This window comes from Empidonax traillii, unplaced genomic scaffold (genome assembly GCF_003031625.1).
Source record: "Empidonax traillii isolate 1590-97213 ecotype Southwest subspecies unplaced genomic scaffold, ASM303162v1 scaffold476:size613836, whole genome shotgun sequence".
Lineage (NCBI taxonomy): Eukaryota > Metazoa > Chordata > Aves > Passeriformes > Tyrannidae > Empidonax > Empidonax traillii.
Genome location: NW_020955669.1, coordinates 29,769 through 54,492, shown reverse-complemented (window position 1 = coordinate 54,492; position 24,724 = coordinate 29,769). Strand labels below are relative to the sequence as shown.

The 24,724-nt window shown below is 50.9% G+C and overlaps 1 protein-coding gene across 3 annotated transcripts; it reads left to right on the top strand.

Moving 5' to 3' along the window:
- The first annotated feature begins 452 nt into the window (after positions 1-452).
- On the top strand, positions 453-23,655 carry ACLY (ATP citrate lyase). Of its 3 annotated transcripts, none has more exons than XM_027896035.1 (29): positions 453-522; positions 6,459-6,628; positions 7,661-7,783; positions 9,129-9,191; positions 9,490-9,680; positions 10,555-10,634; positions 11,097-11,224; positions 12,442-12,560; positions 13,025-13,161; positions 13,539-13,600; positions 13,763-13,880; positions 14,040-14,194; positions 14,526-14,616; positions 14,912-14,941; positions 16,535-16,676; positions 18,487-18,655; positions 18,951-19,055; positions 19,268-19,464; positions 19,630-19,711; positions 20,058-20,168; positions 20,482-20,609; positions 20,783-20,876; positions 21,105-21,259; positions 21,621-21,771; positions 22,229-22,372; positions 22,568-22,681; positions 22,775-22,857; positions 23,103-23,179; positions 23,355-23,655. In XM_027896035.1, the coding sequence occupies exons 2-29, from the start codon at positions 6,470-6,472 to the stop codon at positions 23,447-23,449; spliced, it is 3,303 nt and encodes a 1,100-aa protein (XP_027751836.1). In that variant the 5' UTR covers positions 453-522; positions 6,459-6,469; the 3' UTR covers positions 23,450-23,655. The 3 variants fall into 3 exon arrangements, with proteins under 3 accessions (XP_027751836.1, XP_027751835.1, XP_027751837.1); XM_027896034.1 differs by having other exon boundaries at positions 11,094-11,224; XM_027896036.1 differs by lacking the exons at positions 453-522; positions 14,912-14,941 and having other exon boundaries at positions 6,470-6,628; positions 11,094-11,224.
- Positions 23,656-24,724: the final 1,069 nt, after the last annotated feature.

Below are 24,724 nucleotides of genomic sequence, written 5' to 3'. Positions count from 1 at the left end.
CCTCGGGAAGTTCCATGAGCCTCCAGTTGGCCGCCTCCCCCGGGGACCGCGCTCCAGCGGTGGGACCGGAGAACCGGCTCCGGGGGCTCCGGCCACTCCCCCGTGGGCACCGCCCGCCCGCGCAGTAGCAGCGCGCCCGCCGGGAGGCTCCTCGGCCCGTACCGGCGCCGGGGAACGAGCCCCGCTCCCGGTGCCGGTGACGCCATCTGGGGCTCGGTGACCTCAGCGGCGGGGGGAAGGGGGGGGTCACGGCCGCGGGCGCCGCCGGTGGTCGGGGCTGAGTGGGCGGGACTACAACTCCCACAAGGCCGCGCGGCCGCGCCCCACCCGCGGCGGCCAATGGGCGCGCGGCCGGCGCTCAGGCAAGGCGCACGTGGCGGCGGCGGCGGCCAATGGGCGGCGGCGGCGGCCGTGACCCGATGGGCCGGGGGGGGCCGCGCTCGGCGGACAAAAGGCGGCGGCGGCGGCGGGAGCGCGGCCGGGCGAGAGCGGAGCCGGGCAGAGCGGGCGAGCGGCGCCAGGGTGAGTGCGGGGAGGGGGGTCGGGCCCCGCCGCTGCCGAAGGGGGGGGTGGTCCGCCCGGTCCCGGAGAGCGGCCGCGGCTCTGCCCGGCACATGGTGGCGGGGCCTCGCGGGGCCGCTCCCTTGGGGCGGCGGTGGATGGAGCTGCGGGTCGGGAGCCGCCGTGGTTCCGGCCGGCCCCGGCCCCACCGGCTCGCTGGAGGGCGGGGCGGGCCCCGGGAGCGCCGTGGGCTTGCTCGAGCGGCGGGTGCGTGGCCGGAGCGGAGCCCCGCGCTCCCGCCGGCACCGCCGCCCTGACCTTGCCGGGGTGTCCCCGCAGCGGTGCCGGTGTCCGGGGCGCGCTGGGGCGCGGGCGGTGTGCGGGGGCATCAGCGAGGGGCTGGGAAGGGGCTCCGGGCTGTGCCCGCGGCAGCTCCGCGCTCCGGCTTTGGGCGTCTGTTCCCTTCCCAGCCCGCTCCGGGAGGGCCTTGGCTAAAAGCACCTGCATCCCCTGCCAGAAGGAAAATCCCTTCGTGGGCATCCTGGAGGAGCAGCCCCGTGTCGGGATCTCGCTGCTCCTGTACGAGCAGGAGAGTGATCAGCGCGTGTGTCTCTCCCTTCCCGGGTCCGGTGGCTGTGTTCCAGCTCTGCTGTTTGCTGCCTGCAAACACCTCCTGTTTGTCTTGCTGCTTTCGAAATTCTCATCCTGCTGTAAGGACTCTCCCATCCCTCTGAACTGTTTGCTTTCTGCAGCAGCGTCTGAAAGGCTGAGGTGCATCCTGAATATCCTGTTTGCAGGTGTTTGTGCTCGTTCTTATCCCTAGCTGGATTTGGAGCTCAGAGCATCAGCTCTGCTGCCCAGTGCTGTGATCCAAACCCTGCTGAGTGTCCTGCATGTGAGGCTCTGCAGCTCTCTCCATGTAGCTGGGCTTTTCCCACCTTTCCAGTGCTGCCTGAAGTGATTCCCAACAGCCTCGGTTGGGAGTTCTGCCAGGGAACCCTCCACCGCCTCCACTGTGCCAGTGACACGGGAAGGATTTAAGGAATAAACATGTGAAGGACCTTCCCAAAGCTGCAGAATAAGATGGCCTTTAACAGCGGGGTTCCAAATTCCCCACTCGTGGCACTGGGCTCTCACCAGTGTTTTCCCTCCCCTGGCTGCTGTGCTGCTCCCGGGGGTTCCACGTGTGCAGGGAGCCTCCCCCAGAGCTGGGCAGGCAGCACCTTGCTTGCATCACCCCGCACGGCGTTTCCCAACCGCGGGAGCGGGACCGTGACCCCGCACCGGCCCCTCGCTGCGCTCTGCTGAAACACGGGCACTGCCAGGTGGGGGCTGATGTAACTCTTGGTGCTGCCGTGGGCTGAAAATACTGGCTGGGCTTGAACTGCGTTTAATAAGTGACCCGGGATGGAGTGGGAAGGCTGCTTTACCCTGTGAGTTTGTTGACATAATTCTCGGGAGAGCGGGCGAGAAGTCTTCGCTGGGGAGGGAAGTCCTTTCCTCCTGGCAGAAGCGCCGTTCAGGTGGGATTGGAGCACGGTACCGATCCAGATCTAAGAGAATTCCACGCCTGAGCACCATGTTCTGGTGGAGTTACACCTCTGCAACCAAGAAGGGGTTTGAATTAAAGCAAACCAAATCAGTGTCTTTAATGCCTTTTTCTCCCCTTACAGAGCAGACTCTGGGGAATCAGGGAGACTTTACCTGGATTCTGTGTCAGGAATGCCTCCCTGTTTCTCCATTTGTGTTTCCTGTTGCATGTTCCCTTCAGCTGGTTCTGATGCATTGGGGCAGGTGTATCAGTTGCATCACAGCAAACACAACATCCAGGTCTAGGATCCTTGCCTGCCTCCTGCCATCCTGCTGTTTTTCTCTGTCAGTACATGTGGGGAGCGTTTCCCAAATATAAACCTCTTAGCATATTGGACAGGTAATGTTTTGAGGGAATAAGAGCTGATAAGCTCCCAAAAATGTGCTCTAATCCGTGTCTCTTACTTGCTCTGGACTTGCCAGCAAAGGCTGGAATCCAGCACTTCTTGAATCAGTGGGTATGGGTGATGAGAGGTCTCTGAGATGTTGCAGGGAAGCTGTTTGTGTTGGAGCCTCAGTAAATGAACACAAACCTGTGGCACTTCCAGAAAGAACTTATTTTTAAACCAGTCAAACCACTTACACTTGTCAAACCAAGACAAGGTGTGTGACATCCATTCAGAGGGAGCTCTGCTTCCTGAGCCAAGGACAGTGTCCTTCAAACACAGGGATGGCCCTGGTGACCCAGACTGGCCCCAGAGCTGACCCTGCTTCGAGCCTGAGGCTGGGCTGGGTATCCTCCTGAGTCCCCTCTAACCTCAACTGTTGTGTGATCTGAGGATCCATCACATTTTAACTGAAAACTTCACGGCGTGTGCTGTGGGAATTGCTTTAAAGTGGCAGCAGATCGTCCTTCACTCGGCAGATTTGGCCAGCAACCAGCTGTGCTTCCATCATGGACCCTTCAAAGGGAAAGGCAAGGCAGTTTGTAACTGGCTCTGAAGGGCTGTGGTAATGCAGGTACGGTGTCCAGGGAATCATCGCAGGCAGCTGGAGAGGCAGCACAAGTTAGAAACTGAATTCCATCTGCCCCTGACCAAAACCTCGTGCAGCGGAGGTTGCACAGTGGGAGGACACTGGAAAAGGCTTTTTGTGCTTGCTGACATGAATCTGCCGTCGTGTGTGGTGGGTGCAAGGTCTGGGACTTGAAGTGGTGAGAAAACTGCAGGTCAGTCTTGGCTAATGAATGATGAACAGAGCAGTGTCTGGGTGTGAAGCGGTGAAAAGGAACGTTGTTACCCCACAGCTTGTGTTTGGGACAGAGAAAGGGACTTTTCTTTCCTCTCTCTCTTCAGAGGTGCAGCCGTTGCTCTCTCCAGCGCTGGTTGGCACTGCAGGTGCTAGGCGTGACTGAAAATAAGGTTATCCCTGGCAGATGAGAGTGTGAACCTGCCCCATTCCTGGGGAACTGCAGAGACCGTGTTGTGGTGACTTCAGTCCGTGCCCCTGCTCGGTGTTTGCAGAACAGATGCAGCGAGTTAATGGAGGTGCTCTGATCGGGTTGTCAAGGGACCTGCACGAGCACACACAGCAACCAGGAATTGCTGATGCCCTATGGATTATTTTTTTTTCCTGCTGATCTCTTAGCTTAACAGTTCAGCAGACTGAAGCAATTGTTTTGTGCCGTGTGTCCCAACAGAAAGGCGGGGTTGGAGCAGCGGAAGAACTGAGTGAGGGGTGTGATTAAAGACTTGCCAGTGTTTAGGAAATGTGAACCTCGGGCAGATAAGGTCAGAACAGCTTCATTCCTGCCGTTCTGTTGCCATGGCATGAGGATGTTGTTATTTTTCATCTACTGCTATTGTAATAATCCTCTAGTTTCCTTTCTTTGCCCCAGTAGTGTTACTGCAAAGATGAGGTGATGACCAGGAATGGTTCTGAGAGGAGCAGCTCCACTCTCCTGGGAGTGCCCCACGCTTTGTGTCCCTTGGGTTTAAGGAATCCCGTTTCTGTCACTTGTTCCTGCTGATGGTTTTTACAGGACTGTTCTTGGTAAGACCTGGGAGGCATCCTGGGTCCGGTTTCTTGCAATTGCAGGGGATTCATTGACATAACTGGCCTCAGCTTAAATGGTTTGATTTGTCACCGTGGGCTGAAGTTCTGCAGTGCTGTTCAGGGGCTCTTGTGACGCCCTGGAGAAATGGCAAAATACTCAGGGAAGAAATATTTTTGCCACTTTCTTTTACCCATCCGCTGGTTCTGCAGTGAAATGTGGTGCTGTTCGACTGGGACTGGCCCTGAGCAGATTGTGGAGTTGATGGATTTTGAAGGGGTATGAATCAGGAGTATTCCAGCTTCCTCCCAGGCAGAACAAATGGCTGCAGGTGTACCACGGGAGCAGGGTTTGCTCTCAGAAATAGCTCTGTTTTAAAGCAAAAATCCTAATGGAAAGTTTTCAGCGCTGTGGTACAGGAGTGTGTTGTGTGCAGCTGTGAGGCAGGGCAGCGGTGTGGGGTCCGTGGGAGCTGAGTGTGTCTGTGTGTGCCTGCAGGACAGGGCTGGCATGTCGGTTTGGGGTTTGGGGTTTGGCCTCCTCTGGCTGCCCACAAGAGCTCCCCTCTCCTGGGGCCACGTTGGCTTTGACAGTGGGCTAATAAACCAACAGGGCTGTTTTCATCAGGCAGTGTTAGGGGCAAGTGTTTCTAGTGACAAGAGGTTGGTTCTGATGAAAGATGGGGAGCTGCAGGAACATTGTCTGATGTTGTTTTGAAACAGGATTAAATTGGAAGCTGTGCTGCAACGATTTAGGGTTTCACATCACAGCTCCCTGAGAGCAGCCCTGCTGGTCTTTAAAGTGTTTTGCCCCTTCTGTAGCTTTGCCTTTGTGATTTTTTTTAACCCTGGAGCTGCATTTGAAAAGATGTCAGCAGCAGATCTGACTGCTGGTCCTGAAGGTTAGTTACCAGCTCTCAGTAACAGCACTTAGTCCAACCTGTTTCGTTCTGGAGGCTCAGGGAATGCAACCTGCCTCCTACTAGTGTTGGGATGGACCAAACCCCCTCCTTCCAGCTCTAGGGAAAAGTTCTTTATTTCTAATGATGGCTAATTGTTCCCTGGGTGAATAACCCAGCTGATTACTAATGGTCGTCTCCCAGAGGGCAGCACGAGAAATAACTGGAGTTTTTAAGCTGTTTCCCTCTGTGGGTCTCTGTTTTGGGAGGACAGGTTGTGGGTCTTACTGAGCCATTCCAGTGCTTCACTGTCCAGGTGCTCAGATGGAATCTGAGCTGCTCCTCTCTGTGTTGGTGCCTTTCTGCTTTGCAGCTCTCCCAGAATCCATCCCCAGTGTGCTTTTGTTTCCTGCCACATTGGCTGTGCTTGGGGAACAGGAACAGGACCCCAGTCACTCAGAATGCAGCAGGAGCCACTGCTCAAGCCTCCCTGTCAGCAGTCTGACCCCTCAGACACACCAAACCCACTGGCTGATCACAGGAGTCAGTTCTGATGCGTGACATATGCAGACAGGGTCACTGGAGTGAAGTATTCTTTAAAATAAATGTTTATGGCAGCTAAAAAGAAATGCATCTTTGACACCTATGACTTTGTTGCTGCATATTGGAAAGAAAAGTTACAGCCTTGAGGTCAGAAGTCATTTGCTTACATCAGTTTGGAAGACACTCAAAAAGAGAACGAAGCCATCCATAGGAAAGGCATGGAATTAGGATCTTTTTCTTAAAAAAAAAACTCAAACAAACAAAAAAACCCCAACCTGTCTAACCTTAATCTTTGTTGTCATGAGCATCTTATTCTGTCGGGTGTGAAGCTCCTTCCAAGACATCTGTTTCGGAAACAAGAAGAAAACAATGATGTAAACGTGTTCTGGTTTTGGTAATCCTGGCAGTGTTTCCCTCTCCCTTTAGGAAAGGGATGGGGATTGCTGATGTGCCTGCAGTCAGGCTCGCACTGGGGACGTGGGAGGCTGTAGGGAAGTGGGTGGGTGGGTGGGAGGGAGGGAGGGGTTCCCTCCCTGGAACAGCACCAGAAGAAGTGATAGATGTGTTACACAGACCCCCCACAGCAAACCTGGGGTGCTGGGAGGGTTTGAGAGCAGCTGCCTGAGCTGGGCACCCCCTGGATGCTCTAAGCCGAGGGTTTGGGAAAGGCTCTCGTGGCTGGGACAGACTCCTGGGATTCTGCCTTTCCCTGCAGGCAAGGCTGGACCAAAACAGTGTTCAGGGCGGGGGAATGGGATAGAAGTTTAAGCAACACGAATAGTTCTTGCTTGTCAGGTGAGTTTTACGATGTTACGTTTAATGGGGAGACAGGGCCCAGCTCTGGGTTTGTGTTGAGCTGGGTGATGGCGAGTTCTCAGCCACAACAGGGCTCTGTTCCTGATGGGTTTTTTGTGTTTTTTTTTCCCCATCCAGACTAGGTAGCCATGTCAGCCAAAGCCATCTCCGAGCAGACGGGGAAGGAGTTCCTGTACAAGTACATCTGCACATCCTCTGCCATCCAGAACCGCTTCAAGTATGCCCGGGTCACCCCGGCCACGGACTGGGCACGGCTCACCCAGGACCACCCCTGGCTCCTGAGCGAGGTAAGGACAGCAGGACCTGCCTTCCTGGGGGTGCCTGAGTTTTCCTGCATCCAGGCAAAATGTCAAAGAATACTTCTTTCTTTTTTTTTTTTTTCTATGCAAGATCTTTTATATCTCTGTGTGTCATAGCCACGCACTTTCAGTAGAGTAAATATATCCAGAGCTCTTTTTATTAGCTGTCCAAGCTGGCTTCTTCCCAGTGGTTAATTATATTAAGTCTTTGGCTGGAGAACATGAATGTCTCACAGTCCTTGACTGACTGACTGATAGAAGCCCTGCACTAATTAAATGTTCTATGCTCAAGTGCCTGAGTGAGCTGCAGGAAGAGATCAGCACTGCTTCTGAAAGCCTTGCAGGAAGCCAGAAGTGAGCCAGGATGCTCTTGGTCCTTGAGGCAGGTTCTGTAGGGCTAGAAAGGGCTGCAGGGTCCAGCAGCGAGACCATGCTCAGTGTCCTGTACCTCAGCACAGTGTGTTCTGACTCGACTCTTGCTGCTGAGGTTCCAGGACACGTCAGCAGTCCAGGAGAACGGCACCAGTTCTGCTTTGGTTTTAATCAGATATTTGCAAGCTAGAGATAAGTGTGTAACCCAGGAGCAGTCTTCCATGGGTATCACAGACAGCCACTGTCAGTTGACTAAAATGTGCATGACCCCTGGCCAGTCTCATAAGCAATGTCTAGTGACATTAGGAGTTGTTGTTTTTGGAGGGTTGTTTTGTGAACTGACTGTGCTTGCCATGACACTTATATTTTTTTTCTCATCAAGAAAAGCCAGAACAAACTGTCACCTCAGTCTCTGATGTCTGCTCACAGCTGAGTAGAAACAAAGCAGCTTTTCTTGAAGTACAGTGTTAAAAAAACCTTGTAGGCATGTTGTACCAAGAGCTGGATTTGCCAAGATTAAAGAAATTCTGCAAGGACCTGTGCTGTACAGAGCTGATTGAGGTTTTTGCTTCACTGTCTGCAGAGAACTTCTTAACCAAAATCACTTTCTAATGCCTCTTCCTTTGAATCTCTTGCCCGACTTTGTAGCGTTTGGTGGTGAAGCCAGATCAGCTCATCAAGAGACGTGGGAAGCTCGGACTGGTTGGGATTAACCTCACTCTGGATCAGGTGAAGGCTTGGCTCAAGCAGCGCCTGGGCCAGGAAACCACGGTGAGTGTCACCTCAGCAGCAAGGACAAGGCTGCTTTGTCCTGTCTCCCCTGGCCCTGCTGGCATGGGGGTGTCTCTCTTGCTCCTGGAGGTTTCAAACACGTGTGTGATGGTGGTGCAAAGCAAGTGGGGAACTGTCCCACGTGTGAACTTGCTGCTGGTAAACGAGCCCTGAGAACTGGCACACCGTGACAGGGCACAGAGCCTGGTGCTCCCTGTGGCTCTGCTGTCTGTGCAGGCCCGGTGGGAACTCAGCAGGAATTAGCAGTACTTTGAAATTCCCTTCCCCTGGGAGTCAGCTGCTGGGAACTGGATGCCATGTCTCTGCTGCTTCCCTGTAATACCCAGGACAGTGTAAAAACTGCCACAAAAGCATCCCCTACTGCAGCCAGCTTGTGTGTTTTGGCTGATGACTGTTACTTCAGGTCCTTACTTTAACTCAGTGCTGCCCTGATGTATTTATTTTCCTGGGAATGGCACTGCAATGCTAATGATAACGAAGTGCCTGCCATCCCCGCTGCTGTGTGTCGGCAGCTGATGGAGTTCTGCTGCCTCAAGGAATTGATGCCTTTGGCCCCTGCTGGGATTGATTTGCAGCTGGCTCCAGCTCCGAGCTGGTGCAGCTGCCTGGGGAATTGGGAAGCAGCAGGAACTGCATCTTGTGTGCTGCCTGTCACAAATGATGGGTGTGGAAGTCACTCCTTTAGCACAACACAACAACAACATCTAAAGCAAGGACTGGGCCACGGGCTTGGGAGCACTGGTGTCCTCAGGAGCAGGGGATATCCCCATGGCCCGTGTGGGAGTGTCCCTTGAGCCAGGCTAGGGTTTGAATAGCAGGAAAGTGCCTACACAGGGCAGTTCCTGGGCATTGCTCTAGTTGTGTGTCCCTGTAGGAAGAGGCTAAAGGGTTCTCTTGCTCTTCCATGCTCCCTGACAGCATTTCAGGGTGAGGCCTCTGCTCCTGCCTCTCAAGAATTCCCTCACTTCTGATTTTTTCCAATACTCCAAGAGCAGCTCAAGCACTCACGTGTCTTACTGTGCTGAGCAGGGCTCTGTGAGGGTGCTGCCTCTGGGACAGGAGATGAGAGCAGCTGTCCCAGTGTAATTGTGATATCCCTCTGTCCTGTCAGGAATGGGGAAGGTGACTGGCTCCTGTAACCAGATATCCTTGGTGACAGTGCTGGGGAGGGAGGAGTGGTTCTCCAGGAGGCCTGGTGGAGAGGTGCTTGGATAGGAGCAATCTTAGAGCAGTGCTGATTAGTTCTCAAAGCTTGCCTTGTGCTGTCACAAATGTGGGGACTGGACAAGTGGTTATGGGTGTTTGTCTTGTTTTCTGCCCCCAGATCGCTAACGCGAAGGGAATCCTAAAGAATTTCCTGATCGAACCCTTCGTCCCTCACAAGCAGGTTAGTACCCCAAATAAAGCATTGAAAAGGGCTTTTAAATCTCTTTGGATTTGCACGTTTAGCTGGGTTGGTACAGTGGGGAAGGCAGAAGTTTGGGGGTGTGCTGTTGAGCTCACGGGGTCAGTGCACGCACAGCCTGCACGACCCCAGCCAGCGTCGGGGCCACTCCAGCACTGCTGCTCCTTGGGAAGCTCCACGGTGGGCTTGGGTGCCCCATCCCTGGCACTGGCACGAGAGCCTCTCCAGGGTCTTCTCTGGGTGTCACTGGCTAATGTCTGTGCTCTGCTCTGTGGTGCAGGAGGAAGAGTTCTACGTGTGCATTTACGCTGCCCGTGAGGGAGACTACGTGCTCTTCCACCACGAAGGGGGTGTGGATGTGGGAGATGTGGATGCCAAAGCTCAGAAGCTGCTCGTGGCAGTGGATGAGAAGCTCAGTGAAGCAGATGTGAAGAAGCACCTCCTGCAGCATGCACCAGCAGACAAGAAGGAGTGAGTACAGCTGCCAGTTCTGGACAAGACCAGCCACGCAGCAGCTGCTCTCCTTTATCTCAGTGCCACACCCCGAACTTCACTCTCCTGCCCTTCTTGCTGCTCTCCAGAATATGCCATGTATCCTGAATCCAAGTTCTCTGACCTTATCTGAGCTGCCTGTAAAACCCAAAATAAGGTTTAGTGCTGAGCCTTCACATGGCAGCAGCACTTCTCAGCCTGCTCAGGTCTCAATCTCTGAATCCTGATCCTCTGTGCCAGCTTAGAAGTTTCTTTTGTTTAGTGGAAATAGTGGTAAGGTGTGAATCTGACTGCTAAGTCAGAACTGCCCTGTCCCTTGCTCTGGCCTGGTCTCCAAAGTTATTCCTGCAGCGTCTCTGTAGATCTCAAGGCTTCTGCATCTCCCTCAATTAGCTGCCCATACCTCATTATCTTAATGTGAGTCATGATTTTTCCAAACATAACGTAATCCCTGCCAGCATTGTGCAGGGCTGGAGGAGCCTGTCACTCCATCAGTTCACTGCAACCTCCTCCCCATCACAGACAAGGAAGCTCAGATCTGACAAAGATGGGTATCAGCAGGGAGACAACGAAGCGCATCGTTCTCCAGGGGAGATAAATCAGAGTGCACAGCTCTGACAGTTGTGAGCAACTGTGTCCTCGCAGAGTTTGGTGGAGGGTAATTAGGATGAGTCATCAAGGTCTTCCTTCCCTTGAGTCATCACCCAGGCTCCTTCCAGAGATGATGAATGAGAATGAAAGAAATTGATGCTGAGTAGATTTGCCACTAATACCAATGAACAGAGCAGGCTGTGCTTAGATTTGGCTGCTTGCATTAACTTGTCACCTTTTTTTCTTTTTTTTTTTTTTACAGCATCTTGGCCAGCTTCATCTGTGGCCTGTTCAACCTTTATGAAGATCTGTATTTCACATACCTCGAGATCAATCCATTAGGTAACGGATATTTCTGGGAACAGAACTTTCTGTTCTGAACTCCTGAAATGTGTTGTTGATCCCTCTCTGGGTTCTGTAGCTCACAACAGCACCAGGTGCCACGTGCAGAAGCGCAGAGGTGGCTGTGATGTGTCTTGGAGCTGGGTTAGTTGAGTGAATTGAAATGAGTGAATGAAAAATTCCATTGAAAGGGATGTTAAGGCAGAACTTCTGAATAAGGCAGAAATGTAAAAATTGCTCTGTTAGAGCGAAACATCCCCTGAGGCAGAGCCTGGGCCGTGGCCGCAGTCACTGGTTCATTCCTCAGGGAACTTGCTGGGGCTGATAAATGTCTCCCAGTGCTGGGGGGAGCAGCAGCGACCCAGCTTTAGCAGTGATCTCTGTGGTATCAGACGTTGAAGTAAACCTGTAGCGTGTCAGTGTACAAACCAGAGCTAACTGTGATGTTTCTCACTGCAGTGGTGACCAAGGATGGTGTTTACATCCTCGACCTGGCTGCGAAGATTGACGCGACGGCTGACTACATCTGCAAAGTGAAGTGGGGGGATGTGGAGTTCCCCCCTCCCTTTGGCAGGGAAGCTTATCCCGAGGCAAGTGACAGCCCAGATTCCTTCCCTGTGGCCTGCAAGATGAATTCCTCGGTGTTTGTATGCCCAGTTTCCAGGGGTTTTGCTGTGTTTCCAACACTTTGGCAATGCTGTCCATTGCTAACCTAAGTAGCTGTACTCCTCATAATCACACTCTGAACTGCAGTCGCTTCCAGGCTCTTCTCAGATCTTCTTTCAGTTCTGTAGTTCAGAACTGACTTTTTAAAATAGAGACTGACATTTAACTTCCCTCAGCTGTACCTGTACAGAGCTTGCTTCTGTGGTTCCTGCCCGTGTTGATCCCCTCAGCATCACTTTTTTTGTGAAGCAGTGGTTGCTGGCAGCCTCGTGGGAGCTGTTGTTCCCTCAGTGACAGTCCTGAGAGCAGAGCGGCAGCTGTGTACAAACACTGCATCCAAGTGTGAATTCAGAGAAAATAATTACCATCTCTCTGGCTTTCAAGTCAGGAGTTAAGGTGTTAATGCACCTGTTTTCCCAAAAAGTGACGATGAGACCTGCTGGATGCACGAGCACTGCTCCAGACAGCTCCCAGCAACTGCAGAAGCTATTGGAAATAGAGCTCTCTCCTTAGTTATTCTGTTACTTATTTTCAGGTGACTGTTCTGCTCTCTCCAAAAGGATTTCTGTCCCGACTTTTTCATTTCAATAATTATAATTATGCTTCAGTTGGAAGGTTTTTTGTACCGTGGCCAGGAAATCCATTTAGCTGTCCCTCTCCATGTAGCTCGCTGGATGCCAACACTCAACTCAATTTGCTCTTAAAAGGATTAGTTCAGGTTTTGTCTCTGAATCATCCCCCTGTGAGTGCCTGGGAAGGTTGTTATGGCACAGTCTCTGCTGGGAATGTTAATGAACTCCAGTGAAGTGCTGCTCAGCAGCCTGGCATGCTGTGGGCTGCAGGAGCACCACGGTGGGCCAAGTGACAGCTCTCAGTGATTACACTCCTGGCTGCAGCACAGCCAGAGTGGTCACCATGGGTGTGATGATTTTTTTAAGATTTTGTCTGGCCTCAGTCTCAGACAAGGTCAGAGCAGACTCTTCAGTTCTGTTCAGATTCTGTGACTGTCGTAGGATGGACAGATTGGCACCGGGCCTCTGTCCCTTACAAACACGGCGTCTGTAGTCAGAGCTGCACCCAGCACTGACCCTCGGGGTGGAAAAGGCAGAAGGAAGTTAAGGTGGTGCTGCTCTCCCTGCAGGAAGCCTACATTGCTGACCTGGACGCCAAGAGTGGGGCCAGCCTGAAGCTTACGATCCTGAACCCCAAAGGCAGGATCTGGACCATGGTGGCTGGCGGTGGTGCCTCAGTGGTGTACAGGTAACAGGAACAAGGTTTCCAGAGAAGGGGGTGGATTTACAGTGCTGGAAGAACGTAATTCTGCAGCCTGTGGAAAGCAGAGTGTTCTAAACCTGGTTTTCCCATCCTGATCTACAGGGATCCCTGTAGAATGAAGGTGCTGTGCAGATTTCTCACCGAGCTAGAACACAGTGTTCCCTGGGGAATTTAATTCTGGGAGGCTGAGATACAGTTTCTTTTTGACTTGGAAAGAATTGAGCTGGCTGGAGGGTGTTGAGGTCAATATTGTTGCTGTAGTGGTCACTGAGTTCCTATCACATTTAGGGAGTATGACAAGACTAAGACTGGCACCAAGGGGAGAGCAGCTTTGTTTTTCAGCAGCACAGTCCCTCTGTTCTGAGCGCCACTTTCCCAGGGCTTTGGAATGCTTTAAGACCCGTACAGTGACTCAAATTATAACTAATCTCTTGAATAACTTTTTACAGTGACACCATTTGTGACCTGGGGGGTGTGAACGAGCTGGCAAACTACGGGGAGTACTCAGGAGCCCCCAGTGAGCAGCAGACCTACGACTACGCCAAGACCATCCTCTCCCTCATGACCCGAGAGAAGCACCCGGAAGGTGAGGGAGGTGCTGCAATTCCAAAGCTGGGAAGCTGCACGTGGAGGGGAAACCTGAACAAATCATGGCTGTCACTCTGCTTAGCCCTCCCTGGCAGAGCTTTCAATCTACTGCTGCCTTCAGAGGGAAGCAGGGATGGATTTTTGTCAGCTCTGAAGGAAGAGACACGACTTGTGGTTTTCTGTGGAGCCTGAGAGATTGTTATCAAACATTCCTGCTTGTTACAAAGCTCTTATCTTCCAGGCTCTACTAAACAAAACTGCAAACAACTGGCTAGTCTGCACTGTAGCTTTGTTTCACTTTGTCCTAAACTGCTTCATGATCTTGGAGTATGCTGCTCTTAAAACAGTTCTATTTACATGTTTTTCTTCCCTCAGGGAAGATCCTGATCATCGGAGGCAGCATTGCAAACTTCACCAATGTAGCAGCCACCTTTAAAGTAAGTGACCAATCAGAAGCACCAGCAAACATCCAGGCCTTCCTTCCCAGTTCCCTGTTGGGATGAGGCTGATAGTCCCATCTCTTCCAGGACTTCCTGAGATGATGGGACAGAGTAAAAGGTCAGGCTGCCCAGGTCACTTGTCCCGTGTGTTTCTTCTAGGGCATTGTGAGAGCGATTAAGGATTACCAGGGCCCTCTGAAGGAGCATGAGGTGAGGATCTTTGTACGAAGAGGAGGCCCCAACTACCAGGAAGGGTTACGTGTCATGGGAGAAGTTGGTAAGGACCAACCTTTTCCTTAAGTTTTTGTCCTCGCATCTTATTTCTTCCACCTGCTTTCTGCTGAGCCTTCTCAAGGTTAAGTGTTTGGCAGAAGCTCAGCTTGTTCCTTTCCTCCCTGCCCCTCCCAAGGCTGACTATGGCTGTGTGTCTCCACAGGGAAGACCACTGGGATCCCCATCCATGTCTTTGGCACGGAGACTCACATGACTGCCATCGTGGGCATGGCGCTGGGCCACCGGCCGATCCCCAACCAGCCGCCTGCCGCCGCCCACACCGCCAACTTCCTCCTCAACGCCAGCGGCAGCCCCTCGGTGAGTTTTCCCCGATGGGACGTGGGTGAGGAGGCTGGAAATGGGTCTTGGCCACCGCTGTGTTTGTAGGAAGCTATAGGAAAACAAGTGTGGCTCTGCCCGCGCGGTTTGAGGAGGGGCCACCCCAATGCCCGCCTCGCTCGTGCAGAAAATGCGACTGTTGTACCTACTGGGTCGTTAAAGAGTTTTCCCTTGCCTGACTGAAACAGTCTTACCTTAAAATCAGTTTTCTTGGTAGCAGGCCAGCGTAGCCAAAGTGGCCGTTTCCTCCTCTGTGCTCCAGGCATTCCTGGTGCTGTCCCTCACTGACTTTGGTTTCTGGATCTTTCAGACTCCAGCACCGAGCAGAACCGCCTCCTTCTCCGAGTCCAAACCAGATGGTATTGCTCCAGCCAAGAAGGCGAAACCAACAGCACCTCTTGGTAAGTCCAGCCCTGGGAATGCCTGCTGGCAGTGCTCCGCTGCTCCCACAGGCCGGATGGGCACGAGACAAATGCTTTCTTTTCTCAATATATAGGGAAGCAATTTTGTGGCACCTGCTTATCTTTGTCTTGAGTGCAGTGAGGTGGTTTTAGCTGTCACTAGTTTTTTAACAGAAGCAAAACCCAAATGCCCTGAGTGCTGTGGGGAGGAGGGCAGCTCAGCACCTGCCTGGGTACCCAGCAGGCAGCAGCCAGCCCTGTCACGCTGTTGCCTGAGTGATTCTCTCTTTAACAGATTCAGTCCCAGCCTCGACACCTGGCTCAGGTAGGACCCGTGTGACCAGCTGAATGTGCCTGGCCTTGCTGGCAGCTGACTTTTAGTTCTTAGTTTTGTTGCTGTCTTTTCTCTCCAAAAGTTTGCCGTGTTGTCTGGTCTTCCCTCCTGCCCGGCGTATTTACCTGTCACCGTGTGAACTTCTCATCTGGTTTTTTCAAGTGTAGATCACCACATGCCTTTGAACAAATGTTTTATTTCCAGGGGAGAAAGGGACTGGTCTCAAACTTCAGTTTTTCTTCCCTCCCCACAACCATTACAGAAAAGAACAGCCCCACACACATTTTGTCCCCTTGATTTCCAAAAGGAGGAGTCACTAACTGTGCCCAATAACTGGCATCTTGTTTCAAAGGGAAGCAAAGTAGTGCAGGGGCCCTGCTTATCAGGCTTGGAAAGTACCTTTAAGATTCTCCTGAGCTCTGTGCTGGGTGAGAATAATAAACTGCTGCATCAGGGGCACAGCAGAGTTTCAAGTTACCTCCCTTATCGTGAAGAGGAACAGTAGAAGGGGAATTCTCAGATTATTGCTTGTGTGCTCTCAGGCAAACAGCATCACCTCTCTGGGCCTGCATTTTACTCTTCCTGGGAACACTCATGCTGCCTCCTTGCAGGCACCTGTAAGATAAACAGATTTTTCATGGTAAGCAAGTCCCTGATAACAAGTCAAGTTGCAGTTTAATCTGAACTGTGAGTGTGTAGGTGGAGAGCAGGGGCTGATTCCTTGTTGAAGCCAGTGTCCTGTTTCGTCCCTAACACTGTTTACCTTTGATTCAAAGCCAGAAAGAACTCAGCAATGGCTTGAGTTGGCATCAGCGGGTGGACCAGCTTTGAGTTTTTACAAGTTTTAAAATGAATTCTGCTTGGAGTCAAAGGGAGGGACCCAACGTTGTGCTGTGACAAGTGGTGTAAATAGAGTTTAGGCCAACAGTCCATCCTCACTGGCTGAACTGTTGCCTTTCCTGTGACTCTGTCCACTAAAGCCAAGTTTTGTGCTATATATAAGTTATTGGAGCCATCAAATTTGTGTTGGATTATGGTCATTAAAAAAAAAAAAAAACAAAACCAAAACAACTGAAAAGAAAAGCTGAGTGCATTGAGCTCCTTTACTTTTTGTCCCCTCCACTTCCTGCTTTTCTTTTTATTTCCTATTGTTTTTCTGTGGTGCCCTGACAAACCTCCTGTGGGCCACATGCAAATAACTAAATAAAATTCAAAATTCTCTTCAGCTTTGCAGAAGAAAACTGGGAGGAAGATGAATGGCCCATGAGAGGAGAAGAGGCAGTTTTCACTCCTCTCCTCCACCAGTTCTATCCTGCAATTCACTTGCCCATTTAGTGAACCCCAAAACCTGGCTGTTGTGTTCAGAATCCGGGGAAGGGGTTGCTGTGCTTCATTTACAGTTTCTTCCTTAATTTGGACAGTGTGGCTACTCCATCCTGCAGTTCACGTCTTGGTTCAGTCTGGAGGGAGGGGAATATGCTGGCTCAGGAGCCTTCCCAGCAGCCGTGTGGCCAAGCTGCAGTCTGGGTCTCGCTCGGATGGACAGGTTGAACGTGGTTTGTTTCTCTTCCCCTCTCTGAGCAGGCAAAGCCACGACGCTGTTCAGCCGCCACACCAAAGCGATCGTGTGGGGGATGCAGACCCGGGCTGTCCAAGGAATGCTGGACTTTGACTACATTTGCTCCCGGGACGAGCCGTCAGTGGCTGCCATGGTTTATCCGTTCACGTAAGTAGCCTGTGGCTGCATCACTGCTGACTGCTTCCTTCCAGCTCTTCTGTGAGCGTCCTCCTCTCCCAGTCTCTGTGGTTCTTTAGTGGAGCTCTGCCCTGGACTCCATCCCTGCTGGAACACCTTCTCCTCCGCTCCCTTCCACCCCCGGGTTGGCTTTGCAGGCCGCTCAGTTTCCCTCAACCATTGATTTTGGGCTGTGCTGTTGAAACATCTGAATGTTCACCACACAACTGAAGTTTCACTTCGTGTGGCCTTTCAAGAGGTGTCCAAGTTGTGTTCTTCACTCAGTGAGTAAGGCAGGTGTGACTGCCTGGGCTTTTCTGTACAGCCCCAGGCTCAGCAGAGGCTCAGACAGGCTGTGTAAGGCTCCTTCCCTGCATCTGTTCTTAGGCACGTGCTTGTCTGAGACACCTTGATTTGGGCCTGCAGCAGCAGGAATTTCCCCTCCAAATATTACCCAGAATCATAGTAGCTCTGCTAAAGCAGTCTGGCTGGCATGTAGCCCAACAAAACTTTAGAAAACCCTAAAATCTTGTTCATGTTCTTTCCAATAGCAGCAGTGATTCCTTAGCAGGCAGGAAGCCCATGGATCCTTCAGTTGAGATAAGAGAGTTCCCTTGTGATGTTCACCCTCTTTTACTCATCCCTATGGGGATGAGAGGGACTTGTTGAGTGTTTCAGGTCACCCCCAGGAAGAACTTCCAGAGCGTGGCTGTGTGTGAGCTGTTCTATTGCACCTCCTGACTGGTGGGGGGGGTCTTGCTGTGGAAACAGGACAGGTAGGGAGAAGGGAAGCAGTGGCTGTCACTTCCAGCACAGTGAGGTGGGAGCACAGAGCCAGGCAGGAGCCTTGGTTCATTCCTGTGGTATTTACAGACATCCTGGGGAGCTGATGTCTAATCAGCCTCTGTCCTGCAGAGAATTTCTCCTCTTGACAGTTAAGACCTTGTACTGTTAGTCTGCAGCTCTGATGGTAATTGCAGCTCTGTAATAACTTCTCAGTAAGTGCAAACCTCGGGGTGCTGAGTGCAGGCACAGCCACGTCTGCGGGTGAGTGGCAGCCCCTGGCAGAGCTGCAGTTGATTATGGAAGAAAAAGCAACAGGGATTAGACTTTAAGGCTACCTGTAATTACCTGATTCTGCTTGACCTTTTGGAGGAAGCCAAGCTGGCAAAACCTGGAATGTTCTGTCACGAACGTACCACTATGGGAACACGGCCAGTATCTCTACACTCTTAAACGACTGCACAGTCAGAGTTAATGCAGTCCTGGTTAGAGCATCTGCTGTGTACAAAATACCTACAGTGAAACCTTCCCCTCCAGTGCCTTTGGGGTGGGCAGTGTCTCACTCTGGCAGGATTGGGAAAGCTGGCCCTCCCATTGCTGCCCTGGCTGTTCCCCACAGATGCTGATTTCCCGTTTCCCCCAGCCCAGTGTTTGCTCCAGCGCAGTGACTCAGCTTCGCACGCCTCTCATTCATTGCTCTTTCTGTGCCTCATTCTGTCTTCCAGCTTGGAGTAGAGTTAAAGCTCTGGTAACTTCACTGTGGGAGAGCTTATTCATCTTGCTGGATGCCTCTGTCCCCATTAGCCCGTCTCCTTCCATATGCTGCTCTGTCCTATACTCTGAAGAACCTCCTGCTGTCATATGGTCCCTCCCCACACATGCTCACGTGCTCGTGAGTGTCTCAGTCAGTCTCGGGGGCTGAGAACGGGGTTTGTAAACTCCTCTGTCTGCATGCACTGTGTCTCCTTGCCTTTCCAGCAGCCTAAAGGTCAGGGCTTTTCCCTCTTCTCCTCCACAGCGGTGACCACAGGCAGAAGTTCTACTGGGGCCACAAGGAAATCCTGATCCCAGTCTACAAGAATATGTCAGATGCCATGAGGAAGCACCCAGAGGTGGACGTTCTCATCAACTTCGCCTCTCTGCGCTCTGCCTACGACAGCACTGTGGAAACCATGAACTATCCCCAGGTGAGCGTGGGATCCAGAAAAAGCCCAAGAGAAGACCCTTCCAGCAGGGAACCAGTGTTTCTTAAGCTGTGATGGCATTAGTGAATTGTCTTGATCTTCCAGCTTGGCACATGAACACCCCAATTCTAAGCCCTTACAGACTGTAAGGAAGGTACTGGGGTTCCATCACAATCCTGATGCTGGGCTTGCAATTAGTGTAAGAGGAACTCGGTGCCTCTTGGTTAGGAGTAACGACCTCAGGCCTGACAGGGGGCAACTTCTGTGGGTAGCAATGGTTTTCCTTCCCTTGCTGCAGATCCGCACCATTGCCATTATTGCCGAGGGCATCCCAGAGGCCCTGACGCGCAAACTGATCAAGGCAGCTGATAAAAAAGGAGTCACCATCATCGGACCTGCAACTGTAAGTACTGAGGGCTGCCTTCCCCTGCCTTCCTTAACCTTCAGATTGTCTTTCTCCAGTGGATGAAGCGTGTCCTTCAGTTTACTTTGGTTTTAGTCACAGGAGGTGTGTGTTAGTCTCTCAGCACAAATGCTGACAAGGCTGCCTTACAGAAACATTCCTCAGTTTCATGTTTTTTTTTTTTCTAAAGGGCTTTACAATCTTCCTTGTAGGTTGGTGGCATCAAGCCAGGTTGCTTCAAAATAGGCAACACAGGAGGCATGCTGGATAACATCCTGGCATCGAAGCTGTACCGCCCTGGCAGCGTGGCCTACGTGTCCCGGTCTGGAGGGATGTCCAACGAGCTCAACAACATCATCTCCCGAACCACCGACGGGGTCTACGAGGGGGTGGCCATCGGAGGAGACAGGTACGAGTCGGCACCTTCAGCAGGCTCTGGTTTTCAAGTCAGTCAACAGCAGAATTGTTGGTAATTTGGAGGGAGGAAGGGCAGGTTGGCTGCTGATTTTTTTTTTTTTCTTTCGGAAAAGTTTATGAAATAAGTTTCTACCATTTTACCCTGTATTGCACACAGATATCCAGGCTCAACTTTCATGGATCATGTCTTGCGTTATCAGGATACTCCAGGAGTGAAGATGATTGTAGTACTGGGGGAGGTGAGTGAGACCACACTTCGCTCCTACCTGAGAAACACCTGTGTGTGGTTTTGTTTTGGGAGCATCTGCCCTGCTAAATAGCAGCTACCTACGCTGTTCTTGAATATCCCAGTTTTTATTTCTTGCTGCTTTTATCAAAAGAAATTTGCATGCATGCATTCCACAGGCAAGTGTAGTCTTCTCTGCTTAAAAAAAAAAAAGAAAATCAGGAAGCTTTGTTCTGAGACTTCAGCTGTTACCTGGTGAAAAAGGAAGAAAAAAAATCCCAGCAATGCCTCCGTGTGTGTCTCAGAGCTGGTTTCCACAGAAGTGCAGTTTGGAACCGTGTCTCTCTCTCTCCCTGCAGATCGGAGGCACAGAGGAATACAAGATCTGCAAGGGCATTAAAGAAGGCCGGATCACCAAGCCAGTGGTGTGCTGGTGCATTGGTACCTGTGCCACCATGTTCTCCTCAGAGGTATGTGCCAAAAGGGGGAAAACACATAGAATAAGGATAAATCCACAACAGGAGGAAAATCCCAAGTCTCACTGTGCCTAAACCTTTCAGAACTGTCAGTGGCAACTCCTCATGTGCAGAAGTTCACAAATATAAATGATAAAAAGTTTTTTGTGCTTCTGTGGTGTGTCACGGGAGATTTCCAGGGGATTCTGCTTACTTGTGAAGGGAGCCCAAAGATCCCGGGGAATGCAACAAATTCCAACAGCCACCTGCTTCTGGAGCGGGAATGGGAGCCTGTAGTCCTGACTGTTCTCCCTTCTCCTGTTTGTAGGTGCAGTTTGGCCATGCAGGAGCTTGTGCCAACCAGGCCTCCGAAACTGCTGTGGCAAAGAACAAGGCCTTGAAGGAAGCTGGGGTGTTTGTCCCCCGGAGTTTCGATGAGCTGGGAGAGGTCATTCAGTAAGTCACACTCACAGAGCACCTTCAGCAGAGACTAAAGCAGTCAGGGCAGTGATTCTGGCCTCACAGGGAATATATTCCTGCTTAAGGAAAGCAGTGTGGGGCTTTAAGGTCTGGGTTAGGACCCACTTCACTTGGATCTCTTGAAAGGACTGAATGGATTCTCTCCCTAGGTCTGTGTACCAGGACCTTGTGGCCAGAAAAGTGATCGAACCAGCTGAGGAAGTGCCTCCTCCAACTGTGCCAATGGATTACTCCTGGGCAAGGGTGAGCTTTTGGGTTCCTTGGAATCTGCTGGGATTCTGGGTGCCATGCTGGGGTTACACTCTTGTGCTTTAATAGTGTTACTTGTGAGCTCCCTGGCTGTGCTGGTTCTGAGCCGTGGAAGGTGCTGGGAGGGCAAGCCTGAGGTGTTGCTGTTTGCCTGCTCTGCTGGGCACTGCCCTTGCTGCTGGTGTGGGTGTTTAACATCCCATCTCCACGCTGCAATTCCAGGAGCTGGGACTGATTCGCAAGCCAGCGTCCTTCATGACCAGCATCTGTGACGAGCGAGGGCAGGAGCTGATCTATGCTGGGATGCCCATCACCGAGGTCTTCAAAGAGGAGATGGGAATCGGAGGGGTTCTGGGCCTGCTCTGGTTTCAGAGGAGGTGAGGCAGCTCCTGTGAAAGATCACATTCTCTGGAGTTTTCCTTGTTTTTTAATAGACTTCTAAGCAAAAAAGTAACTCCAGGATTCCCTTGTGGAGGCAGATTCACTGGAATGCCATCTCTGTAATCCCTCCTTGCAACCATGCTGGCATTTCAGGCTACATACACTACTATATTTTAGCCTAGGGATGGAGTTTTCCACAAGTTTTGTGGTGCATTGAGGAGATTTCTCTGTTCTAGGCCTGATTCACGCTCTCTGACTCTTTGTTTATTGTGTCACCTCAGCTCTGGAGAGACTGGGGACTTGACAAACATTTTCACTTGTGTTCTGTCCCCTGACTGACCCGGTGTCTGTGCCCAGGTTGCCCAGGTACGCCTGCCAGTTCATCGAGATGTGCCTGATGGTGACAGCAGACCACGGGCCGGCCGTGTCTGGGGCTCACAACACCATTGTCTGCGCCAGGGCTGGCAAAGATCTCGTCTCCAGCCTCACTTCAGGCCTTCTCACTATTGTGAGTACCCAAGATCCAGGAGGTTTAGCTTCTGCTGGTGTCTATTCACTCACACCTTGAGTTTCAACTCTAATAGTCCAGTGCTCCCTGTTTCAAACTGTGTCCATTTTTCCAGTAAGCCAGACTAGTTTGTCTCATTTGAGTTTAGAAGTATTTTGTAGCAGCCAAATGGCTGTCAGTGTTGTCCCTGTTTGGTTGCCTTGTTTTTTCCAAGACTGACAAGTAAAAATGTGACTGAAACAGACTTTTGGATCGCATTTTCCCCCACATCTGTCAGCAGAGATGTGTTGACTACATACTGGCACTTGTGTGAGTTAAAACCAGATGCTGTGCCTGCCCAACTTAAATGTCATGGGTGCCACAGAGACCAGGGTGGATGGGGGAGATAATCTTGTGTTTGTTTTGTACCTGAACTGTGGAGTCCTTTGCCGCAATTCCCTTTGTGTCCTGCACCCAGGGTGACCGGTTTGGGGGAGCCCTGGATGCTGCAGCCAAAATGTTCAGCAAAGCCTTTGACAGCGGGATTATCCCCATGGAGTTTGTGAATAAGATGAAGAAGGAAGGGAAGCTGATCATGGGCATTGGACACAGAGTCAAATCGGTAAGAAAACTGTCTTAGGGACAAACAGGAGGGATTTTTACACAAGGTGGGGGAGAGCAAAAACAAAGGAAAGCAAATTGGCAAGTTTGAGGCACCTGTTGACCGAGTTGTCCCCAGCCTACAACGAGTAAAGCTGACGTCAGGTACCTGTGTGGGAGGCAATGTCAGTGACTGTAACGTGCTCTGAACCTGCAGATAAACAACCCTGACATGAGAGTTCAGATTCTCAAGGACTACGTGAAGCAGCACTTCCCGGCCACTCCACTGCTGGACTACGCGCTTGAAGTAGAAAAAATCACAACTTCCAAGGTGAAAGGCGCCAGCAATGAACTGCTCTGAGGACTGGTTCTCTGGGGAGGGAAAGTGTTAACATCTTCACTGGGGTGTTTTCATTTCCTACAGAAACCAAACCTTATCCTGAACGTAGACGGCTTCATTGGAGTGGCCTTTGTTGATGTACTCAGGAATTGTGGCTCTTTCACACGGTGAGTAGGGAGGGGGCTGTTCTTGGATCCTGGTCCTATAAAGGGATGGGAGCTGCACTGCCAGCTCCTGGGGGGGGACAGGATTTCAGGACACTGAGAAGGAATCATAGCCTTAGCCTTGGGGGCAGAAAGCTGTCACATGAATTTGTGTGGCTTCTGGCACCAGAGCAGGTCCTCAGCCTGTCTGACATGGATTCCTTAAATAGATCACTACCAAGAACTATTTAATTTCCTTCCTTTTGCAGGGAAGAAGCAGATGAATATATTGATATAGGAGCTCTCAATGGCATCTTTGTACTGGGCAGGAGTATGGGATTCATTGGTGAGTTTGCCACTACCCCACCCCTTCCCACCTCCCGGGGCTGCCCCTTCCCAGGAACACCAGACAAACCTGAACTTCAGGGGGGACTCGGTGCACTCCAGAACTCCAAGTTTGAAGGCAAAGAGGAGAAGGAGGAGGGATGGGAATTCTGTAACATAAACCATTGTCATTTCAGGACACTACCTGGACCAGAAGAGATTGAAGCAGGGTCTGTACCGTCACCCGTGGGATGACATATCCTATGTCCTTCCGGAGCACATGACCATGTGAGAAGCTGGTGTTGCCCTGGAATGTCACTGCACGAGGACAGAAGCCTGTCCAGGGGACAGCCACGGTGGGACTGTGGACGTATAAAGCCCGCTGAGACAGAGATGTCGAGCTGCCTGGTCAAACTGTGCAAAGCGACTGTTTTATAAGAATAGAAACTTACTCTAATAAAACCAAAACTTGTGCTATTCCCTCTGTTACCTGCTGTATTTAATACTGTCTCTCACCATTTTAGTTTTTCTCCTCTCTCATTTCATTTTGTTTCCAGAAGAGATTAAGGGTTTTGGGGGGAGAGTTTGGCTCATGGGCACAGTCTTACTGGACATTACTCTGGTTACAAGCTGTACCTTTCCTGTGAAGGGGAATGTGCCCATCATTCCCATAAGCCAGGACTTGGGCTTTTTTTTTTTTTTTTTTTTTTTTTTTTTTTTTTTTTTTTTTTTTTTTTTTTTTTTTTTTTTTTTTTTTTTTTTTTTTTTTTTTTTTTTTTTTTTTTTTTTTTTTTTTTTTTTTTTTTTTTTTTTACTGTGTTCTCATCCTCGGTCTGATTGTACCTGAATCTTGGGACCACTGCTGATGTATAACCAATGTTACTCAAGCTCTGGTGTAGTAATTTAAACTGTAAAGTTGTAACATACTGCTGTGAAAACTGTGAAATCCCTGTACTCCGGTGTCTGTATTTATGCAAACAACTTCTTTCCTCTTGACTGTTGCTCTGTGCACTGTCACTCATGTTACCTGCAGCTGCAAAAAAAAGAATATCTCAGTTAATAACTTCAGCGTCCTCCTTGTCTGTGTATTGTAACCGAACTCAAATAAATACATGCTACTAATTTATTCCTTTTCCATTTGTGGCTTCTGAAAGTTCATCCTAAACATTGTCTGAGGGGTGTGACAAGCTGGGAATCAGTCACTTAACAAAACACCACTCATCAAAGTGGTTACTCCTTAGAGTCTGTGTTTCAGGTGATTTAAAATGCATACACATACCCTTGCAGTGTAGGTCAAAAAGGTGAAGTTCAGCAAATTAAAGAAGAAACAGAAGGAAAGAGACTAGTTATAATTGATACAGCACGATACGTGAGTTGGGGATCTGCACTGTGTGAAAAGCAAACATGAAATAATCAACTGCAGCTCACTTCATTCTGATTAACAAAAAGCCCCCCCGTAGCTTAGTTGGACTCTGAAATCCTTATTCCTCAGGTGAAGCCTCTTCCCCGCAGCCTGCCTGGGAGACCAAGAGTAAGGAGGAAAAAAAAAAGATCAGATGGCCCGATG